This window comes from Eleutherodactylus coqui, chromosome 4, assembly GCF_035609145.1.
Source record: "Eleutherodactylus coqui strain aEleCoq1 chromosome 4, aEleCoq1.hap1, whole genome shotgun sequence".
Lineage (NCBI taxonomy): Eukaryota > Metazoa > Chordata > Amphibia > Anura > Eleutherodactylidae > Eleutherodactylus > Eleutherodactylus coqui.
The window spans coordinates 74242253-74261149 of NC_089840.1; the positions used below are offsets into that span (position 1 = coordinate 74242253).

The 18897-nt window shown below is 41.7% G+C and overlaps 1 protein-coding gene across 4 annotated transcripts in view; it reads right to left on the reverse strand.

The window, feature by feature from the left end:
• Window positions 1-2087: 2087 nt before the first annotated feature.
• Window positions 2088-18897, reverse strand: part of MYO1C (myosin IC) — a 138974-nt gene continuing 122164 nt past the window's right edge. For all 4 annotated transcript variants that reach the window (XM_066599665.1, XM_066599662.1, XM_066599664.1 and 1 more), the window contains exons 28-32: window positions 18619-18754; window positions 10095-10165; window positions 7430-7527; window positions 5838-5937; window positions 2088-4484 (exon numbers count right to left, since the gene is read on the reverse strand). In XM_066599665.1, coding sequence (XP_066455762.1) covers window positions 4458-4484; window positions 5838-5937; window positions 7430-7527; window positions 10095-10165; window positions 18619-18754 — 432 coding nt within the window. In that variant the 3' untranslated portion in view covers window positions 2088-4457. The remainder of the gene's footprint in view (window positions 4485-5837; window positions 5938-7429; window positions 7528-10094; window positions 10166-18618; window positions 18755-18897) is intronic.

The following is an 18897-nucleotide window of genomic DNA, read 5'->3' on the forward strand; positions in this document are numbered from 1 at the left end:
TCCATGAGGATTCCCGCACATCACACACACACAGCTCTACTACATCCCTTTTGATTCCCACACATCACATCCAGCTCTACTATATTATCTTGATTCCCACACATTACACACACAGCACATACAGCTCTACTAGATCCATCTTGATTCCCACGCATTACACACACAGCACATCACACAGCTCTACTACAGCCATCTTGATTCCCACACAGCTTTACTACATCCATCTTGTTTCCCATACATTACACACAGTTCTACAACATCCATCTGGATTCCCACACGAACAGCTCTGCTACATGGTATATCCATTATGATCATCACACACACAGTTCTGTTACAATCGATCTGGTTTCCCACACAAGACAAACACAGCTTGTCCCCTCCCACAGCAGTGACATCACCGCAGGTCCTTTAGCTCACCAGATCTCTGTTGTGGTGGTAGGTTGGTGTCTTCTGTCAGAACCGCAGAGTTGTGTCTGAGATAATAACGGCTTAGTTGTGTTCTCATTTTGCTATTTTTGTCCTCCCCTTCCAAGAGCCCTAACGGTGTTATTCTTCTGTCGGTCAGGCTCTGTGTTTTATATATCCTATAGGACCTGTGATGACGTCACCAAGGGACAGAGAATGAGAAGAACCCACATACAGTACTTTCTACCAAACTGCAGAATGGCTCCTCCCAATACAGTGATGTCACCACAGGTCCTTCAACCCACTGGATCTCTGTGGTCGGAGTAGGTCAGTGTCTTCTGTCAGAACTGCTGAGTTGTGTGAGATAATAACTGCTTAGATGTATTCTCATTTTGTTATTTTTGTCCTTCCCTTCCAAGAACCCTCACTTTGTTGTTCTTCTGTCAATCAGGCTCTGTGTTTTATATATGTTGTAGGACCTTTGATGACGTCACCAGCGGAAGGGAAGCAATGATGTCACCAGGGGGCGGAGCATGAGAAGCACTCACATACATACTCACTGACAAGTGGTCAAGTAGTTTAAAATCCATTTACATGTAGTAGTCAAAGAGAAGCTAAAGTATGCACTATCAATAACTTTGTGATGGAAAAGGCTTTCCGAAATAAAGTGCTATCCACTCCCATCCTTGGCTCTAAAGAGCTGAAGCCATAATCTGGTCCTGTGCAAAAGCATTAAAAGGAAACTTGTCATCAACTCTATGTGCCATAAACAAAGTAATGTTGCTTATAGCTTCGGTGACATGGAGTCTCATACTCACCCGGTCCCCCATTTCTGCGGTGTATCCCAGCAAAGTCAGCATGCATATAGACAGCTTGACTCTTTTCAAAAGGTTGAGATGGATGGGAATGCGTGTGCACTCCCTTCTGAAAAGGGTCAAGCTGGCTGTACGCGTGCTGATTTTGCCGAAGGACGCCCCAAGAATGGGGTACAGGAGTATGAGACACTGCTCTCTTTCCTCCCCATCACCATCACTTAGTTTATTGTGCTTATAGTGGACCACAAGTTCCCATTAAGACAAATCAAATTAATAGGGGCATCTCAGTCTGCACACATTATCAATGTCATCAGAATTTTGTATTGACAGAGTGAATATAGGTGGCCAATAAAATTAGAGCAATGCAGCTGCCCTTGATCCATGCTTGAGAAATGGCATTTACTTAAAACCTTAACTTGAGAAAGATTGAGAACAAAAAAAAACCAAAACAGTGGCTGATAGTAAAGGGGCCCCCGAATCCAGGGGTATGGTACAACGGGCAAAGCAAGTGCTGCATTTTTTTCCCCTTCCATCTTGGATGATCAGCGAGCATGCGGAGGCTCTTTTCGATCTACTGAAATTGCATCTGGTAAATGGTGAGCCCATCATCCTTTCGACATCTCTGTTCATTTTTATCTAACTGGTCAATGAAGGTTCAGCCTATAATAGACTGTTGTAGTGGTATCCCTACAAGATAATGCTTCCCCCTGTAACTGTTTTGTTGAACCTTGCATTAAAAAAAATAAATAAAAATAAAAAAAATAAATCACTGAAGAAACAATATATTTTATATTAGGAAGCATTAGATCCATAAAAAACCTAGAACCAGCAGAGTATGGAGACAGATATATTAGAGGAGATGACGCATTGTTGTTTTTTTTTAACTGCAGATTTATTGGTAGAAAGGCACAAATGCAAATCACTGTTAAAGCATTGTTTCTTACACCTATTCAGAAGAAAGCAGAATAGTTTGGTGGTAACCATTCAACTCAAAGCATATCCGTCGCCTGCACATCTGAGGAAGCAGTTCTGTTGACTGAATAGGAAGCGATCCTCCAATTCACTAGCCATTACAGAAATCCGCTTCACATCTAAAGGGCGCTCATATATACTGCAGATCATTAATCATTACTGAGCCATAGCAATCCAGCAATAAGAGGTGATCCACATGCAGTTACCGCGGGACATCCACAGCGTCTACAGGCGCCCTTAAAGATGAAGCAAGTTATATCTGAAGATGTTCAGCATTTAAGCATGGAGCTCACCGCTGTACAGCTGAAGGATATACTTTAAGTCTCAGTATCTGAAGTGTGACGATAAAAAGTCGGCACCACCAATCTGTAGTGTGTCAACATTCTGTTAAAAAGCAATATATGAGTAACGAGTTAAAACAAAAAGAACTGCATAATTAAAATGTCTTTATAGCATTGCAATGTTCTGAAGTCGTGGTTCTCTTTCCATGGATATGGCAGTGTACTGTATGAACTTTGGTTCACAAGCTTAATAACATTTCCTCATCTTAAGAGGCTAAACAAAATATACAAGGAATACCAAAGCGAAAAAAAGTCCTGTTGGTCAAAGCATCAGTGGTGAAGAGTGACTACTTATGGAGAGCTTTTGTGCAACTACATTTAGACAAATGTTAATGGTTGGTCTATTCATGGAGGTCATACATTTAAAGAAACCAATACGCATACTATATAGGCCACTGATAAACTCTTAAGACCTGGAGTTCTGTTAGCACCAGCTAGTAATGAACTTTTTTTTATTTCTCATGCAATGAATCTAAAGCATTTTTTCTTAGCATTCTGCATTGGGTGGTTCCTCTGTTACTTCTCCTGGAAGGGTATGAATAAATTGACAACAGAGCATTACCACTAAACATGTGATTAGTGCGTATCCTTATGAAGTCTAATGAATGCTGACAATCAGACTGAGGAAGGGAACGTCCTATTGACACAGAGAATGGTAACAGTTGACAATTTCATACATTTCCAGGAAGAATAACAGAGGAACAGCACAATGCAGAATTATAAGAAAATACCCTTGAGATTGTAATGTCATGAGGAATACAAGAATTTACTAACACACACACACGTCAGAAAGATGGACAGGTCCTTTTAAAGAGGTCTATGCATAGTTTGTGCGGTAGCACATAGGCTCTCTCCTGAAACCAACTGCACTCATTGCACTTTCCTCTTCCATGATGTGAAATTATATATATCTCCTGCACACAATTCTACTACTTGCCATTAAACATACAGATCCTCATGTATGGGAAGAAGGATTTCTCCACTGTGCATCGATGAACCCTATGAACTGCATGCGACATGTTAACACACAGACCCCTCTAATAGACAGTAGATGAAACTATGTAGCGACTTCATCTGAAGCCATGAATGTGAATTGCAGATATGAAAAAAGACAAATTGGTGAAAGAGAAACAAGTGTGAGCAAATTAGGATTCCTCTTTGTAATACAAATGTTAGTTAAGGTGCCCTACACAAGATATATATATATATATTGCACATTTTAGTATTTCTTACATTTGAAAAACATGAACTCTTGCAATGGACATTTCTGATAAAAGACGAGTGACCAGGGTTTATTTGTTCACGTCCTACAAAGTCCACTCATTTACATATGGCTTTGGGTTGCTCTGGGTCACACACCACCACAATGACGTCTGTAAGGCTGAGAAACATTGTACAATAAATCTTTAAGTAGAATAAAAGCTATAAAATCTGCTTCTTACACCCTAACGTTTCTTCTGAGATTAAGATTGCATAAATAAAAGTTTCTTTTCATTGAGTACAGACAAAATATTGAACTTTATGAAACCTGTACTGCAAACCAATCCATATGCAGGTAGGTCTGCCAAGTGGAAAAGGCCTCTCCGGAATTCGAGTAAGAGCCTAATAGCGTTCTACCCTCCTCTTACTCAGAGCCTACCACCTTAGTGAAGAAATACCCTTATGCCTACCGCAGAAAATGCACGAAAGATGCCGGAGGAGGCGGGAGGGGCGCAATTGTGCAAAAGCAAGTTAAAAAATAAAATAATAATATTTGACTTTCACAAATATATAAAATGATTTCTTGTCTTATTTTAAGCAGCGCAGGTCTTTGGTAACTATAAAATATAAAAGCAGGTAATTGTTCAACAAGTGGGGGAAATGGGTGGATGTGAAAATGTCAGTTTGGTTGTAGTCCAGATTCCTATTGAATTGCAAATTTTCATCATCGGGAATTCAGCCGTGGGGCAACCTTTAAAATAAAGACACAACACTTATATTGGGAAATGTACTGAAATGCTCTTGTTATTAGATGTATATTGTACAGATGCATGGCACACACCCTGCTGTTTGTATTGCTTAAGCTGCAGCAATGTCCCTTTAGGCCCTTTTGGCGGGACGATTATCGTTTAGACGAGCAAAAGTGAATGATAATCATTCAGTCTAAAGGCCATGTAAATGACCAAAAGACAATCATTCACTTTTCATGGAGGCATAAAAATAATTGTTGGCTCGTTCACTTATGGTTCAGTTTAAATAGTGCTCGTTCAGTCGCTCTCAATCACTTCTATATAGAATGAATGAATGAATAAATGAAGGATTTCTCGTTTCTGCAGGTAGATACATCATTGGCTTGTTCAAACAGGCTGCACAAGCGAATGAGCCAACTTTGACGTCATTTGCTCTTCAAGCGATAATCGTTTGGCATAAAACGACCCTTAGGCAACTTGTAGGACTCAATTACATTGGATAGGTTAAAGCGCAACTGGTTTCGGTAAAGTTAGGACATCAGAGGACATCATAAATAAGATTGCGGATCCCACAGAAAACAGCAGGGAACATTGGCCAAAAAGACTATTGCCAGTATTATTTTAAATTGGCAGATGCAGGTTGTATTAAGAATAGTAGTAAAAGTGAAATGCATGCTCTAAAAGCCATTCAAGAAATCTTACACATGTCCCTCTGCTGAGACCCCTGCTGATCACTAGGATGAGGGGTTGCAGAATCCACCTCTTAGGTTATCTTGGCTGCTTTTCTTCTCTTCCTGGCAGCTTAATACAGTCATATAAAAGGTCTGTAGAAGCTTTCTATAGACCTCTATGCGTCAGTCTTCAGCTGCCAGGAGAAGCCGAAAAGCATCGAAGACAGGAGAAGGGGCATGGTACTTGGGTGAATGCTGCAGCCCCCTCATTCTAGCGATCAGCGGAGTACTCAGCAGTGGGACACACTGATCAAGAAAAGAATTGCTGACATGTCAAAAGTTTCTAAAGAGTGCAGTTACTCTAAGTGCACAGCTATATGAGGCGTAAAATCTGCAGATTTTCTGCATGCAACATCCACAGTATTTACACAATCTGCAGTGTTATTGACCTGCGGTCCGACTTTTAAATCCGCAACATGTGACTTTATGCTGCAAACTCTCGGGGCGGATTTCACCTTTTGCAATGCAAGTGTGAAATCTGTGGCAAATCGGGAGCATTCCCATGCCATTTGGTGTGGATTTTGCCACTGCAGATTGGATGCTGATTTTTATCCCAGCGGATCTACTTTATGTGGCTGCACCCTAAAAAGACAACAGTCAGATCAGAACACGAAGAGTCCTTACCACAGACAAGTGCCCATTTTTGGCTTTCGCTATCAGCAGTTCTGAGCCTGGAGTGAAGTCGATGATGCCTTCTTTACCCTGACCCACAGTAAACTTGATGCTGGGGAAAACAGTAAGATTATAATGAGAAAACAGAGTATGGCCTATAAAAGAATAGATAAAGAACAGGTCCCCTCACTGTGTAACTGGCTGTACACTCCTGTGACAAGTCGTCTTGGACAAAGACGCTTGTGTTCCAGGAGACCAAAATGGGATAAAGGAACAGTGACATTCACAAAACAAAGACCCAAGTTATCAGTAGTGCAGCACTTGTCAGAGAGGACGCCTGACGTGTCTGAGCGGAAAACTGAATTCCCCATAAAATAATAATTCTGTAGCATTTTTTCTTCTAAGGTCGCTTTCACAGAGCCAAGAGAGAATCATGTGAGATGTGTGCGTTACGAGACAGACATATTTCGCACGAATATGAACCTCATTCTTTTGAATGCGGTCATATAAGAGTGTTTTTTTCCTGCATTCCAATGCGGGGAAAAAATTGCAGCAAGTCCTATGTTTGGGTGTTCCCTCAAAACGCCTCGCCCATGGTTTTCAATGGGGCCGGCAACATCGTATAGTGTGCGAGGCAAGTGTGAGGCAAGGTTTCCCATTGAAAACAGGAGACATTTGCCAATCCTCTGGCGCTGGAGGATCGCTACTTTCCTGAAGCGATGGGAAGTGGTTTGGGCACAAAAATGCCTTGCATCTATGAGTTTCACAGCCTGATATCATGCTTGCTTGTGTGAAGTTAGCCTAAGGCCTCCTGCACACAAGCGGGTCAGACCCTGGATGCAGGATTCCCGCAGTGGAGTTCGACCCGGTGCCAGGCCAGCTTACATGTCCTGCGTCTTCTCCTGCGCTGTCAATATGCTGGGCAGCACATGTGCAGTACAGGGGACGATGCGGCCTCCTGAGCTGTGAATGTGACGGCTGGCACATGCTCAGTTGAGAGGACGCGGTGCCGTCGCTATAGTGACGACACAGACAGCTTTCACTGACTTCATTGGAAGCCGGGCGTGCACATCCCGCGGCAAATCATAGCATGCTCCGATTTCTTTACCGCGAACGGAAAATCGCAATCGATTTCCGCTCGTGGACAGGAAATCATGTTTTTCCCTAGCATTCTTAGGGCTGGATTTGCTGCGAAATCCTGCTCCGGATTTCGCAATGCCAATCGGCCCGTGTGCCTAACTCAGCATTGTCTCTTTCTGGAGCCAAGAGTATTTTTCATGTCAGTGCAGGCAGGTTCTGTTGTAAAGACTGCCATTTGTAAACAGTAATCTTCTACTTGTACGTATAGGAGTAGTTGAAATCACAATTTCAGACTCTAATATTACAAAGAGCTAAAAGTGAGAAAATTGAGCGTCTGAAAAAAAAAATTTTTTTTTTAAATTTGTGTGAAAACCCAGATTTAGTAAATGCAACGACTGAAAAACCACCCTAAACATACAAGTCGCCTCTGCAATAAAATCTTCAGACTTAACCCCATAAAATATTATATTCAGCACGCAGCAATACGCGGATACGTCTGCTCTGAATACAAGTCACACACTTACCTGCCCTGATTAATGTTGATATTGTTGAATTTCTCAGCTACTATGGCAAGTTTCGTCAGCGTCTCAATCACGTGATCGCTCTGCAGCACCACATCTCCCTGGAAACAAAAATACTAATTATAAAAAGTACTTCACACACAATTAGTAGGCCTGCTTCAGATTTCTAAAAGCATTGAACAGAAACATGGATCATTCTTATGTGTTTAGCAAAGCAAAGGCTGAAGAGATCTCTGGGGGCTTCACAGTCGGAAAGAGTAATGCTCCTTTAACACTGATTCTCCTCGGCACAAGCGGGTGACGTCATCACCAGTTCAGTCGCGCAGCCCATTTAGACTGGCAGATCGTCTAAGAATCATTCACTTCTTGTTCCACATTCCTATGTGAAGCACTGAACCACTACTGTTTAAACTGGACAAGTCAAGGAGCCAATGATGATTTTTAGACCTGCAGAATCTGAACTAATGAACGAGAGCGATTTTGTTTGTGGTTCTGTCTTTGGCTCGCGTTTAGACTGGGCGAATATAGTTCACTTTCACTCATCTGAGTGTTTTTTTTCTTTTTTTTTTAACGTTAATCATTTTGTCTAAATGCACATTAGCTGCACTTTTCATAAAAATTGACGTGTCAGAGCGACACGTGAAAAGAATTGATCAATGGAGGTCTTGCTGCCGCCGATCGCTGAAACAAAGGGTCTGTAGCGCTCGCCCTAGCATTGTGCCCCTTCGGCTGTCTTCACTGCCTGTTAGCTCCTCTCAGCAGCTGGAGACAGAAACCTAGACACCTGCAGCCATTTTTAGCTGCTACAAGGAGTCGACAGGCAGCGTAGACAGACAAAGGGGCACAATGCTTGGGTGAGAGCTACAGCCCCTTTGTTTCAGTGATCAGTGAAGGTCTCGGCAGGGGAACCCCCACTGATCAATATTTTGACATATCATCCTGATGTGTCAAAAGTTAAAAAAAAAAAAAAAAAAAAAGGCAATTACACTTTAAGCATGCAATTGGAACGTTAGGTCTATAGATAACTCATTAAGGACCAAGCACTGTAAATTTATAAAAATATGGCGGGGGATTAAAGCCTCTGCTTTAATCCCCCGCCATAGAGCAAGACGGGTTGTCAGCTGTTCGTTACAGCTGAGAACCCGAAGGAGCGCAATGACCGCTATGTACGAAAAAGTGGAAGTGTTTCTTCTATTATGCGAGACGGTGGTCATGTGACCACCGGGATTCTCTGGCACAGCAGAGCTACAGGGTCCCAGCAGACCCTGATCAGCTCTGCCATTGACTATTGTCACTACAGGGGATGTTTTCCCATGTAATTGGGGCGCCTATGGATGCTACAGCTACAGTGGGGAAAAAAAGTGTTGAATAAAAAAAAAACAAAAAAAAAAACAAACAAGTGAATGTCCCCTAGAGGTCTTGTATGATGTCATGGCAACATGGATAGTATAAAAAATAAAATTCCATAAATAAGTAAAACGAAATTACAGAAGAAAATAAAAATATATATACATAAAAGCAGAAAATCACCCGAAGTAGACATCAACCAAAACCATACATATTATACATCAAAACATCCAACACAAAAAGGAGGAACCCATTCCCAAACTTTATTTAGGCATAAATATACTAATTTACTAAAAAAATTATACATATATAAAATGTAAAAAATTTTTTTTTTTTTTTACCTTTTTACCACCAATAAAACTAAATAACTGAAAAAAGGCAGTGAAAAAGATATTTTAAAAATAGCCCTCATGTCATGGAGAAAAAAAAAACATGCAGCAAAAATAATTTTGGTAGCTGAAGGAAAAAAAGTTTAACCGCCACATGGGTAAAATATGGGTAAAAAAAAAGGTCTGGTCCTTAAAGTACAAAACAGGCTGGCCCTTAATGGATTAAAATGCAATATGTGTTACATCATACAGTATCATTTTGTTCTTTCAAGTCCCTAAAAAGTGAATTCCCCATGTTTATTCAGTTTTTTAGAGATCTTTACTAACAAATGATAACATATTTCATTAAGGTCAAACCTCTCAAGTTATGAGACTGTTCAAAAACTAGGTGAAAAAAAACACTACAACTTTGTAGTGAATTGCATTTTCAAATTCATCTAGTATCCCAATTACTTTATCAGCAGAAGCATTTCTGGGGTTTGGTTTAAGCACTTCTGTCGCTAACCGCCGACGCTTTCTGCACAGAGTACAGCAGAACAGTCTGACCCCGGTGTTAGGAAAAGGTTTATTGGATAATTGGCCATATTGCGATCCTCTGATGTATTTTAGGCTCTGTTCACATCTGGGTTGCAGTGTCCACTATGAAGAGAAACCACAAAGCAGTACCAGATCGCATGACGGATACTGGCTACAACTGACTTCTAATGGGTTCCATCAGTGGTTCCATTACCACCACGGTGCCATCTGTTTTTACAGGGGAAAAAAGTGCACAAGGAGAACTAGCTGAATACAATGTAATCTGTGACATGGGCTCCTAACAAGAGTCTACACTGCAAACGTGAACATAACCCAAGTAGTCACTATTTCAATGTGACGTTCTGAGCCATAGTATTAATCTTTATGTATACAAATATCCACTATAGGATCCCAATGCACAGGAAGTATAAAGGATGATGCAGTATAAATACACAGTAAACACAATGCTCTACTACCTTTTGCTTGTTGTCTTCACATTTTACATGGATAACAAAGAGGTTGTCGCTCAGACTGCTGACAGAGATTCCTGGAATACAAACATACAGATATGAATGAACATGTCATCCTACCGCAATAATGGCATATATGAGTCACGCTGCAGAGTGCTACAGTCAGCGAACATTTACTGCATCTTCCTTCATGTAGCAACAGCCAAAGCTTGGAAAAGGTTTTCTCTACAATGTTGCAAAACTCAGTAGAAGTCTAGGGAAAAAGAGCGGGCTATTAAAATATTATGGTATATATCCCTTGGTTATAGTCCCACTGGCTCGTGTGACGCCGCCCTTAGATTAGGGAAATGTGACGCATTTAAAGGGGTTGTCCCGCGCCGAAACAGGTATTTTTTCTTCTTCAACCCCCCCCCCCCCCCCCCCCCCGTTCGGAGCGAGACAACCCCGATGCAGGGGTTAAAAAAGATCACCGGACAGCGCTTACCTGAATCCCCGCGCTCCGGTGACTTCTTACTTACCCGGTGAAGATGGCCGCCGGCATCTTCTCCCTCCGTGGACCGCAGGGCTTCTGTGCGGTCCATTGCCGATTCCAGCCTCCCGATTGGCTGGAATCAGCACGTGACGGGGCGGAGCTACACGGAGCCCCATTGAGAAGATAAGAAGACCCGGACTGCGCAAGCGCGTCTAATTTGGCCATTAGACGGCGGAAATTAGACGGCAACCATGGAGACGAGGACGCCAGCAACGGAGCAGGTAAGTGAAAAACTTTTTATAACTTCTGTATGGCTCATAATTAATGCACAATGTACATTACAAAGTGCATTAATATGGCCATACAGAAGTGTATAGACCCACTTGCTGCCGCGGGACAACCCCTTTAATGGGTCGCTCCAGCTCTAACATCTTCTCACAGTTTAGGGCACTTTCAGATGAGATGAATTGTTCTGCAAGATGTGATGAAACACGAGGAAAGTTCTGCACCAAAATCCGCACGCAGATATGGAGTGGCATTCCGTATCTGCAGGTTAACTCGCATCTTTCAGGGAGTTTGGGGGAGATATTTCACTTGTCTGAAAGCCCCCTTGGGGCTTTTACCCACTAGCGCTTTTTTTTTTTAATGTTACGATATCGCTGCGTTTTTTTCAATGGGACTTTCTAATGTTAAAATCGCATCGCACAGAAATCGCAAGTTTGTGCTTTTGCGAATTTTGTGTGATGCAATTTTAACATTAGAAAGTCCCATTGAAAGAAAACGCAATGATATCGCAGCTTAAAAAATAAAATGCTGGTGTGTTTTTTATGTGCCCTTACAGTTACATAAAAAAATGGAATAACTTCATTTTAAGGTGCTTTTACATGGAATGATTCTTGCGATCCAACAACGATTACCCTGCAGTGTAAATGCATGCACCAACTGAACGATGAATGAGAAGAGTTTAATTTCTTGTTTGTCGTTCAGTTACTGCATGCAGAAAACCGAACAACGTATTGTTGCGTGTAAACAGGCAGCGATTCCTTTATGAACGGCTGCCCGCTTACTGTAAATGATGGTGGGTGAGCCGGAATAATCCCCAGGCTGCTCTGCCTTCATTCAGTCAGCAATGCTCGTATCTGTGTAAAAGCATAGGAACAATCATTGCTGGGACGACCTGTTGGGCATTTGTTGTCAGAACGGGCATGACACTGAGACGGGACTTGGGTCCTTTTACACATGCCAATGATCGTGAATAAACATTCACCTGATCATTGCCCGAAGTAAACAGGGCAGTGATCAATCAACAAACGAGCAAACTCCCATTTGTCAGATGATCAGATCTCTTGTAATCCAATTTTGGATTCAGGGTTTCCTAGGGGGTTTTCTCTTTCTGCCATTATATAATAGAGACATCTGCTGGCTAGAGCTAGTACTGCGGTATGGGACATGCTGGAGAGGCCCCCCGACAACAGAGCAGCCAGTAATTTAGAGTAATACCACCCTTCCGGACGTCTTCCGACATCAGAAGCTGTACAGCCTTCAATCAGAACGTCAGTGGATTGGAAAGGGTTAACAATGATTCATACCCCATACAGTTGCAGCAGCCTGTATGATGGCCATTTAAATGAGTGCTGATCTCGTCAATTGGCGCTAGTCACCCGGCTCAGATCAAAGCCATGTAAACAGTACCTTTATACTGACTGCCCGGATATACCTATGAGATTACAGGGCAGGAAGTAGAATAGAGGGCAGGAAGTAGAAGAGTCTAGGGTACATATTGATATAATAATATAGGTTGAGTAGGAGAGAACGCTTAGCTATATATGTAGATTCCTGAATTATGTGAAATTTATGGCTGGAGCTGGCTTTAAAACTAATGTAAACATTTTTTTTAAAAATGGCCACAAACATTTTACATATAGGTCAAATGTACGTTAATGGAGGTTCTCAGGACTAGAGATAATGGGGCAGATTTACCAATATTATCCAATACACAGTGTAAACCTTAGCCCTAAAATGTGCCAGATTCATCACAGTGACTCATGCAGTATGATAAAATTTGGTGCATCTTTAGATAATTCAGACTAACTTTATACCTACCGCCTATTGTTTGACAGTTTACGAGTGAATGACGTTCATACAGGCAGATAAAGCATTGGCTCTTCCATACAACAAATCGTTGAGTCGTACATTGTATAAGTGAATGAGAACGACTGAACAATCCGTATTTAAACCAAACGATCAGTGAACGAGCTAACAATGTTTTTTTACGCCTACATGAACGGTTTATCGGTCGATCGTTGACTGTGTCTACACAGAATGATTTTTTGTTCAAAAATAGTTTAAATCATTTTTTTTTTTTTATGATAAATCGTTTCATGTAAAAGGGCCTTTAGCCCGAAAAAGGATTTTTTTAACCTTTGGTGTGTCTCTTTAACCATAAAAAATATAACAGATATAATAAACCTCTATAATGCAATCTTTAGGGACTCGGTAGACCTCACACCGGAAGCGGCACTACTTTCTATACACCCTAGCTCCATAGCTAAAAACAAAAAAAGCCCATTTAGATTCTTCCTAATAGCTATGAGACAAATAATTCCGAGGCTCTGGAAATCTCCCTCGAGAATCCAATGGCTGGAAGCTGTAGACCATATAGCCCAAATGGAGGAAATAACGGCTCACGACGAGAACAAAAGGGAGAGGTACTATTCAACCTGGTCAGCATGGATACTATTCCGCAACTCCAAAGCGCTGAAGATCTGGCTCCAATCGGGAGCTGTCCCAACCTGACTCCACTATTCCCACGGTTCATTCTGCTCAAATACAAGATACCCTGGTGAGACCACTAGTACTCCCCACCCCGTCCCACCGACCCCCTCTATCTGCTCTCTATTCTATCCTCAACTCTCTACCTTTTGCTCTCTCTTATCTCTACTAATCGTCACTAAGTTAACTCTATTATTTCCTTCCGTACATTCTTTCTCTTTTGAATGACATCTTATGACAGAATGCTCAAGAACATATGAAGCGATATATATGTCAAGTTATTATATTCTTGAAACCCAATAAAAATATTTTGAACATAAAAAATATAACAGTCACTGTTTTAGATGTAGTGCGCAGCAGAAGTCTGCAAAGAAGTAGATGGTCTTCTCAAAAGACCACACTATCAATAAAAAGACCAACGTAGATACGAATGGTGAAAGCACCAGTACAACAAAAAGAGATAAGTATATCAAACAGTACTTGAGGATTTCATACAAAGAGGATCCACCCAGGAACTGAGCACCACAACTTAGTGGATGCATTTTGTATCACGTCCACAAGTACTGTTTGGTATAGTTGTCATCTGCGTCCTTTTGTTGTGCCAGTGTTTTCAATGTTGAGCGCAGCTGCATAATTTTTGTCGTTTTAAACTCAACAGCTGCAAAACAATTGTTCATTGCTATAGTAACCACAAACAATAGATTTCCGCAGTGTTGCTACTACTAGTTACAACAGGATAACAATGTGAGCGTTTTAGAGAAGACTACTGCAAATACATTTTGCAACAATTACAGGTTGGAGATATGCAAATAAGGGACATGGAATAAATCCTCCACAGTGCCACCTATTGGAAGGCAGCATTCCTTCAAGTCAAAGTCAGACTTTTCACACAAGCCTTGTTACAATGACTGGGAATTAAAAGCAAAGCCAGACCCCATGTACCGACAGCTGTTTCTGGGTTATTGCCCTTCATCAGTGTACAGTAGGAGTCTGGCTTTTGCTAGTGAGGGGTCTGGCTTTTGCTAGTGAGGGGTCTGGCTTTGCTTTTAATTCCCAGTCATTGTAACAAGGCTTGTGTGAAAAGTCTGACTTTGACTTGAAGGAATGCTGCCCTTCAATAGGTGGCACTGTGGAGGATTTATTCCATCTCCCTTATTTGCATATTACCCAAAGGAGCGAGCATGGCCATTTGAGTCTCCTCACTTAGTTTATAGTATATAGTTGCTCTCCCTAAGGAGAAAAGAGCGTTTCTGACCCAGGTTGGAGATAAAAACTATAAAAAGTAGATTTTGCAATGCCAGACGTAAATCTACAGGAGGTAACCAAATGGTCATAAATTCCAACTAATTTACTCTGTGGTAGTCTTGGAGCTAAGGGCTCCTTCACACGAGTGTATGCGTTTTTACAGTCACACGTCTACGCTGTAAATTCGCACGAATGGACGATTTTCCACAATCAACTCCCGAGCTTAATTAGCATTTTCTCATCCATTCATATGACCGGGTGCAATGTTTTTAGTGAAAAAATACATCGCACCTAAGAAAACTCTCGCTCTGCATAAATCCTCAAAATGACCACAAGAGCCTAACTAGAGGCACTGGTAAGCTTTTCCCCGCGTTGGACACTGATAAACTGCCTCCCCTCCATTTTTTCCCCCATGTCCAATAGGAGTCTGCCTCCCCTCCCTTTCCCCCCCCCCATGTCCAATAGGAGTCTGCCTCCCCTCCCTTTTTCCCCCCCATGTCCAATAGGAGTCTATGGGACCCGCCGACGCAAATCAGTCAAAATATAGAACCAGAACTATCTTTTTACCCAGCGTATAATCGCCGCGCACATTTTGGTCGCACACGTTGCCCTTTTTATGCTCCATAAATACGCCCGTGTGAACGACTGCATTGGAAACCGATGCCTCAGATAGTCGCATATATCGGCCGGCCGTGAAAATGGGGATGATATATACGCTCGTGTCAGTAATGCTGAACACACCAAGCCCTCGTAGGTGGGAACAGCAACTGCTTCGGTGGCTATAAGCTAACAATAGGACCGCTTAGTCTCACGAAAACCCTTCACCTTTGAAGATGCCAAATACTCCATGTTTCGTGAGAGGAAACAATTGCAACCGGCTCATTAGGATAATTAATACAGAAGAATATTTTGTTCCAGATTTTGAGATGAGACACATTTATACTGCAGTGCTTCATAATATGTCAACTAATGATCCAAACCTCCCAGACATCAGAGGTGGGCCAATTCCAATTAACAAAGTACAATTAACTAGATCAGCAATGAGCAACCAGGGAATAGCACAAGCATTGTTTCTAATGAACATTACACAACCAAATTGAGCATTGTCAACCTGCGTTATGAGAGATTAAAGGGAATCCGTCAGCGGCTGTAAACCCCATAAACCAAAAACTTAATGGCTCCCAGGAGCTAAAACGCTGAATCTAGGAATGTCCATACTACAAATGAAAAAAGGGTAAGTATGATACATGGGGTGGTAACAAATAGTCTTCCTAACTTGAAACCCTCTAACACACATTAAATGACACTTCGATACATAAATTTGATATAAATGGAAACTCAAAAATTTATATTTAGCAAAACGGTCTAAAAGACAGACTAGACTGCCCTTGTTGCCCATTGCAACCAATCACATCATAGCTTTCACTTCCCAAGCTGCTAATGCATAATGAAAGCTGTGCTGTGGTTGGTTGCAACAAGGACAGACCTACTGACAGACAGTTTTTCTAAATGAGGCTCAAAACGTTCTATTCTGCTCTAGTTATTGTGCGGTAAATATAAAAAACAATATCCGCCAACAAAACCGGAAGAGTGTTTTAGTTCCTTGATTTTCACGCCTGCCAGTCTGTTATTGGTGTGCAATGTTATTTTTGAAGAACGTTTGGTGAAGATCCACCCAGTAGGCACACAATTCATAAGTGGTGCTCCCAATTTTAAGGAAAATGGTTGCAACTGTAAGAGAAAATCATCTGGCCGTCCACCATTAATTGTGGAAAAAGTGTAACCGCGCGTCCATGTGGGGTTCACAGGGGGTCCTCAGAAATCCACCATCAAAGCAAGCAGAGAATCAGACATCCCTCAGACGACTGTTGGCTATGTTATCCCTACCGACTGCAATTGGCCCTAAAACAAGACGAGAAAGAGGCGACGAGCTTTTTGCGGGAGTACGCAAACTCCAATAGAATGCGATGGTTTCATGGTATCTTTAGTGTTTAGTGATGAAGCCGCGAAAAGCAGTGAATGTGTTTTGCGCTATAACCTGTAGGAAAGCAGTCGGCCCCTTCTTGCTCCATGAGGAAACAATCCCTGGGATTTCATACATGGACATGCTACATATAAGGCTTCTGCTGCAGCAGGAACAGAAAATCCCAGGTTTCATCTTCCAACAGGACGAACACCCCTTCATTTTCACAATAAAGTTAGTAGTGAGCTCAGTAGGTGACCACCAAACAGATGGATTGGCCGTGCAGATGGGGACAATAGTGAACTTCTTCCTTGGTCTCCATGTTCCTCGGACCTTACACCTTGTGATTTTGTTCTCTGAGGGAATGTTAAAGATAGAGTCTACATGCCCCCCTTACCGCCCACCATGCATGATCTGCGAGTACCCATCACAGAAGACATTGCGTCAGTCAATCGTGATACGCTAAGACGTCTATGGCAGGAACTAGACTACAGGCTCCATGTGTGTCCAGTGACAAAGGTGGCCCCATTGAACACCTATGATGTGGAAAACATTTTTGCTGTTGTACATCAAAAACTGTTCATTTTTCTATGTATGTATCAGAGTGTCATTAAACGTGAACTATGAGTGTTTCAAATCAGGAAGATCATTTGTAATAACCTGGTAGATCCTTAATTTTAGTGTTTTAACTCCTATGTGCCCAAAGGTTTTCAGTTCATGGGGCTTACAAATTCTCTTCAAAGTGACACTCCAGTTTCAGGATAAAATTCTGTCATGGGACCTGGACCTGACAATCGGAGGGACAGCAAAGAACCACTGCAGGTAATATACCCTCTCCAGTCCTAAGATAGAATTTGTCCAAAAACAGGAGTGTTGACTTAACATTGCAGAGGTGGTGCAAGCCAAGCACAGACTTCAGGATTTTCCATATAGGACATCCACACCGAAAACCCACAATAAAGCACACCATAGCACATGTGAATAAAATTTAGGAAACCTCATCCACGTGCAGCAGGAAAAGAAAAAGTGAGAATTTGGAGGAATGCTGCCTATTTTAAAATCCACATGTTCTAATCTGTCGCACATTTCTCCAATGGCACATATATTAGCACACCCTTTTGGACGGTGGAACACTTTATTAACAGAATTGGACGCTATTGCTGCCATAAATATGTTTGAAGGAGTATCGGCCAACGCTGCACTCATACGACCAAACAGCATCTGATGGCAAATTTCCACTAATATCATTATCCGGCTTATCTCTATGCTGTTTAGCGGAGTGTGCAGGTTTAATTAATTAGGGAGAGAAGGCTAAAAATAAATTACAGGAGTTTTCAGACATTAAACCAGACAGTCTGATATTATAACAATAATTCCTCGGGGCTAGCATTCCCAGTCACCGCTGTCCAGGTTCCCTGCCACTTTCCTGTGAACTTGCATGCATAGCTATATGCGGTGCACAGGGATGACACATCCTATGAGCAAGGTGGTTAACCAAGAGCTGCCATTTGTGTGTTATTCCTACTAGACGACAAGTAATTAATGTTGGCAAGCGCACAAGAGCGATGTATGCCCTGTTTAGCCACAGCAGAGAAACCGTACATAATCATAAAGGTAAGGAAAAGAGAAGTGAGAGAAGTGTATTAACCCTTTCCAATCCACTGACGTCTAAAGACATTCTGATTGAAGGCTGTATAATGCCGATGTCAGAAGACGTCCAGCAGGGTATTCTTACTGTAGATTACTGGCCACTCTGTTGTCGGAAGTCTCTCCAGCATGTCCCATACCGCAGTACTGGCTCTAGCCAGCAGATGGCGCCATTGTATAACGGCAGAAAGAGAAAGCCCCCTAGGAAACCCTGATTGCAAAGGGTTAAGTTTTTTGACTGCCCACTATATATATATTTATATATATATAAAAAATATATATTAAAAGTTATCTGCAAGCAGAGATCTTGAAAAAGGTAAGGGATTTAAAAAAAAAAACACTAACATGAAATAAGAAAACCTCTTTAAAAAGTAATATTTAATAAAAATACAAAAAAGTAGTGATCACAAAAAAATTGAGAAGATTCAAACCTGTCAAGTTGGCATAGTCGATCCTCTGCTTTAGTTTGGCTTCTTCCACAAGGTAAGCAGCATTCTGAGCGAGCAGAAGTTGTCGTCTCCGTGGCTTGTATCCCTTTCGGTCATACTTGACTACAGGCACCGCATACTGTAAAAGATGTATGTTCTGGTTAATACTATGAAGGGGCAGATACGAACCATCAAAGGGCAAAATGGGCATAAAGATGACCAGTTAGCTCTCCTGACATACCTGTGTTAGTAAGTCCTAGCATTCCTAATAAAACATATTAT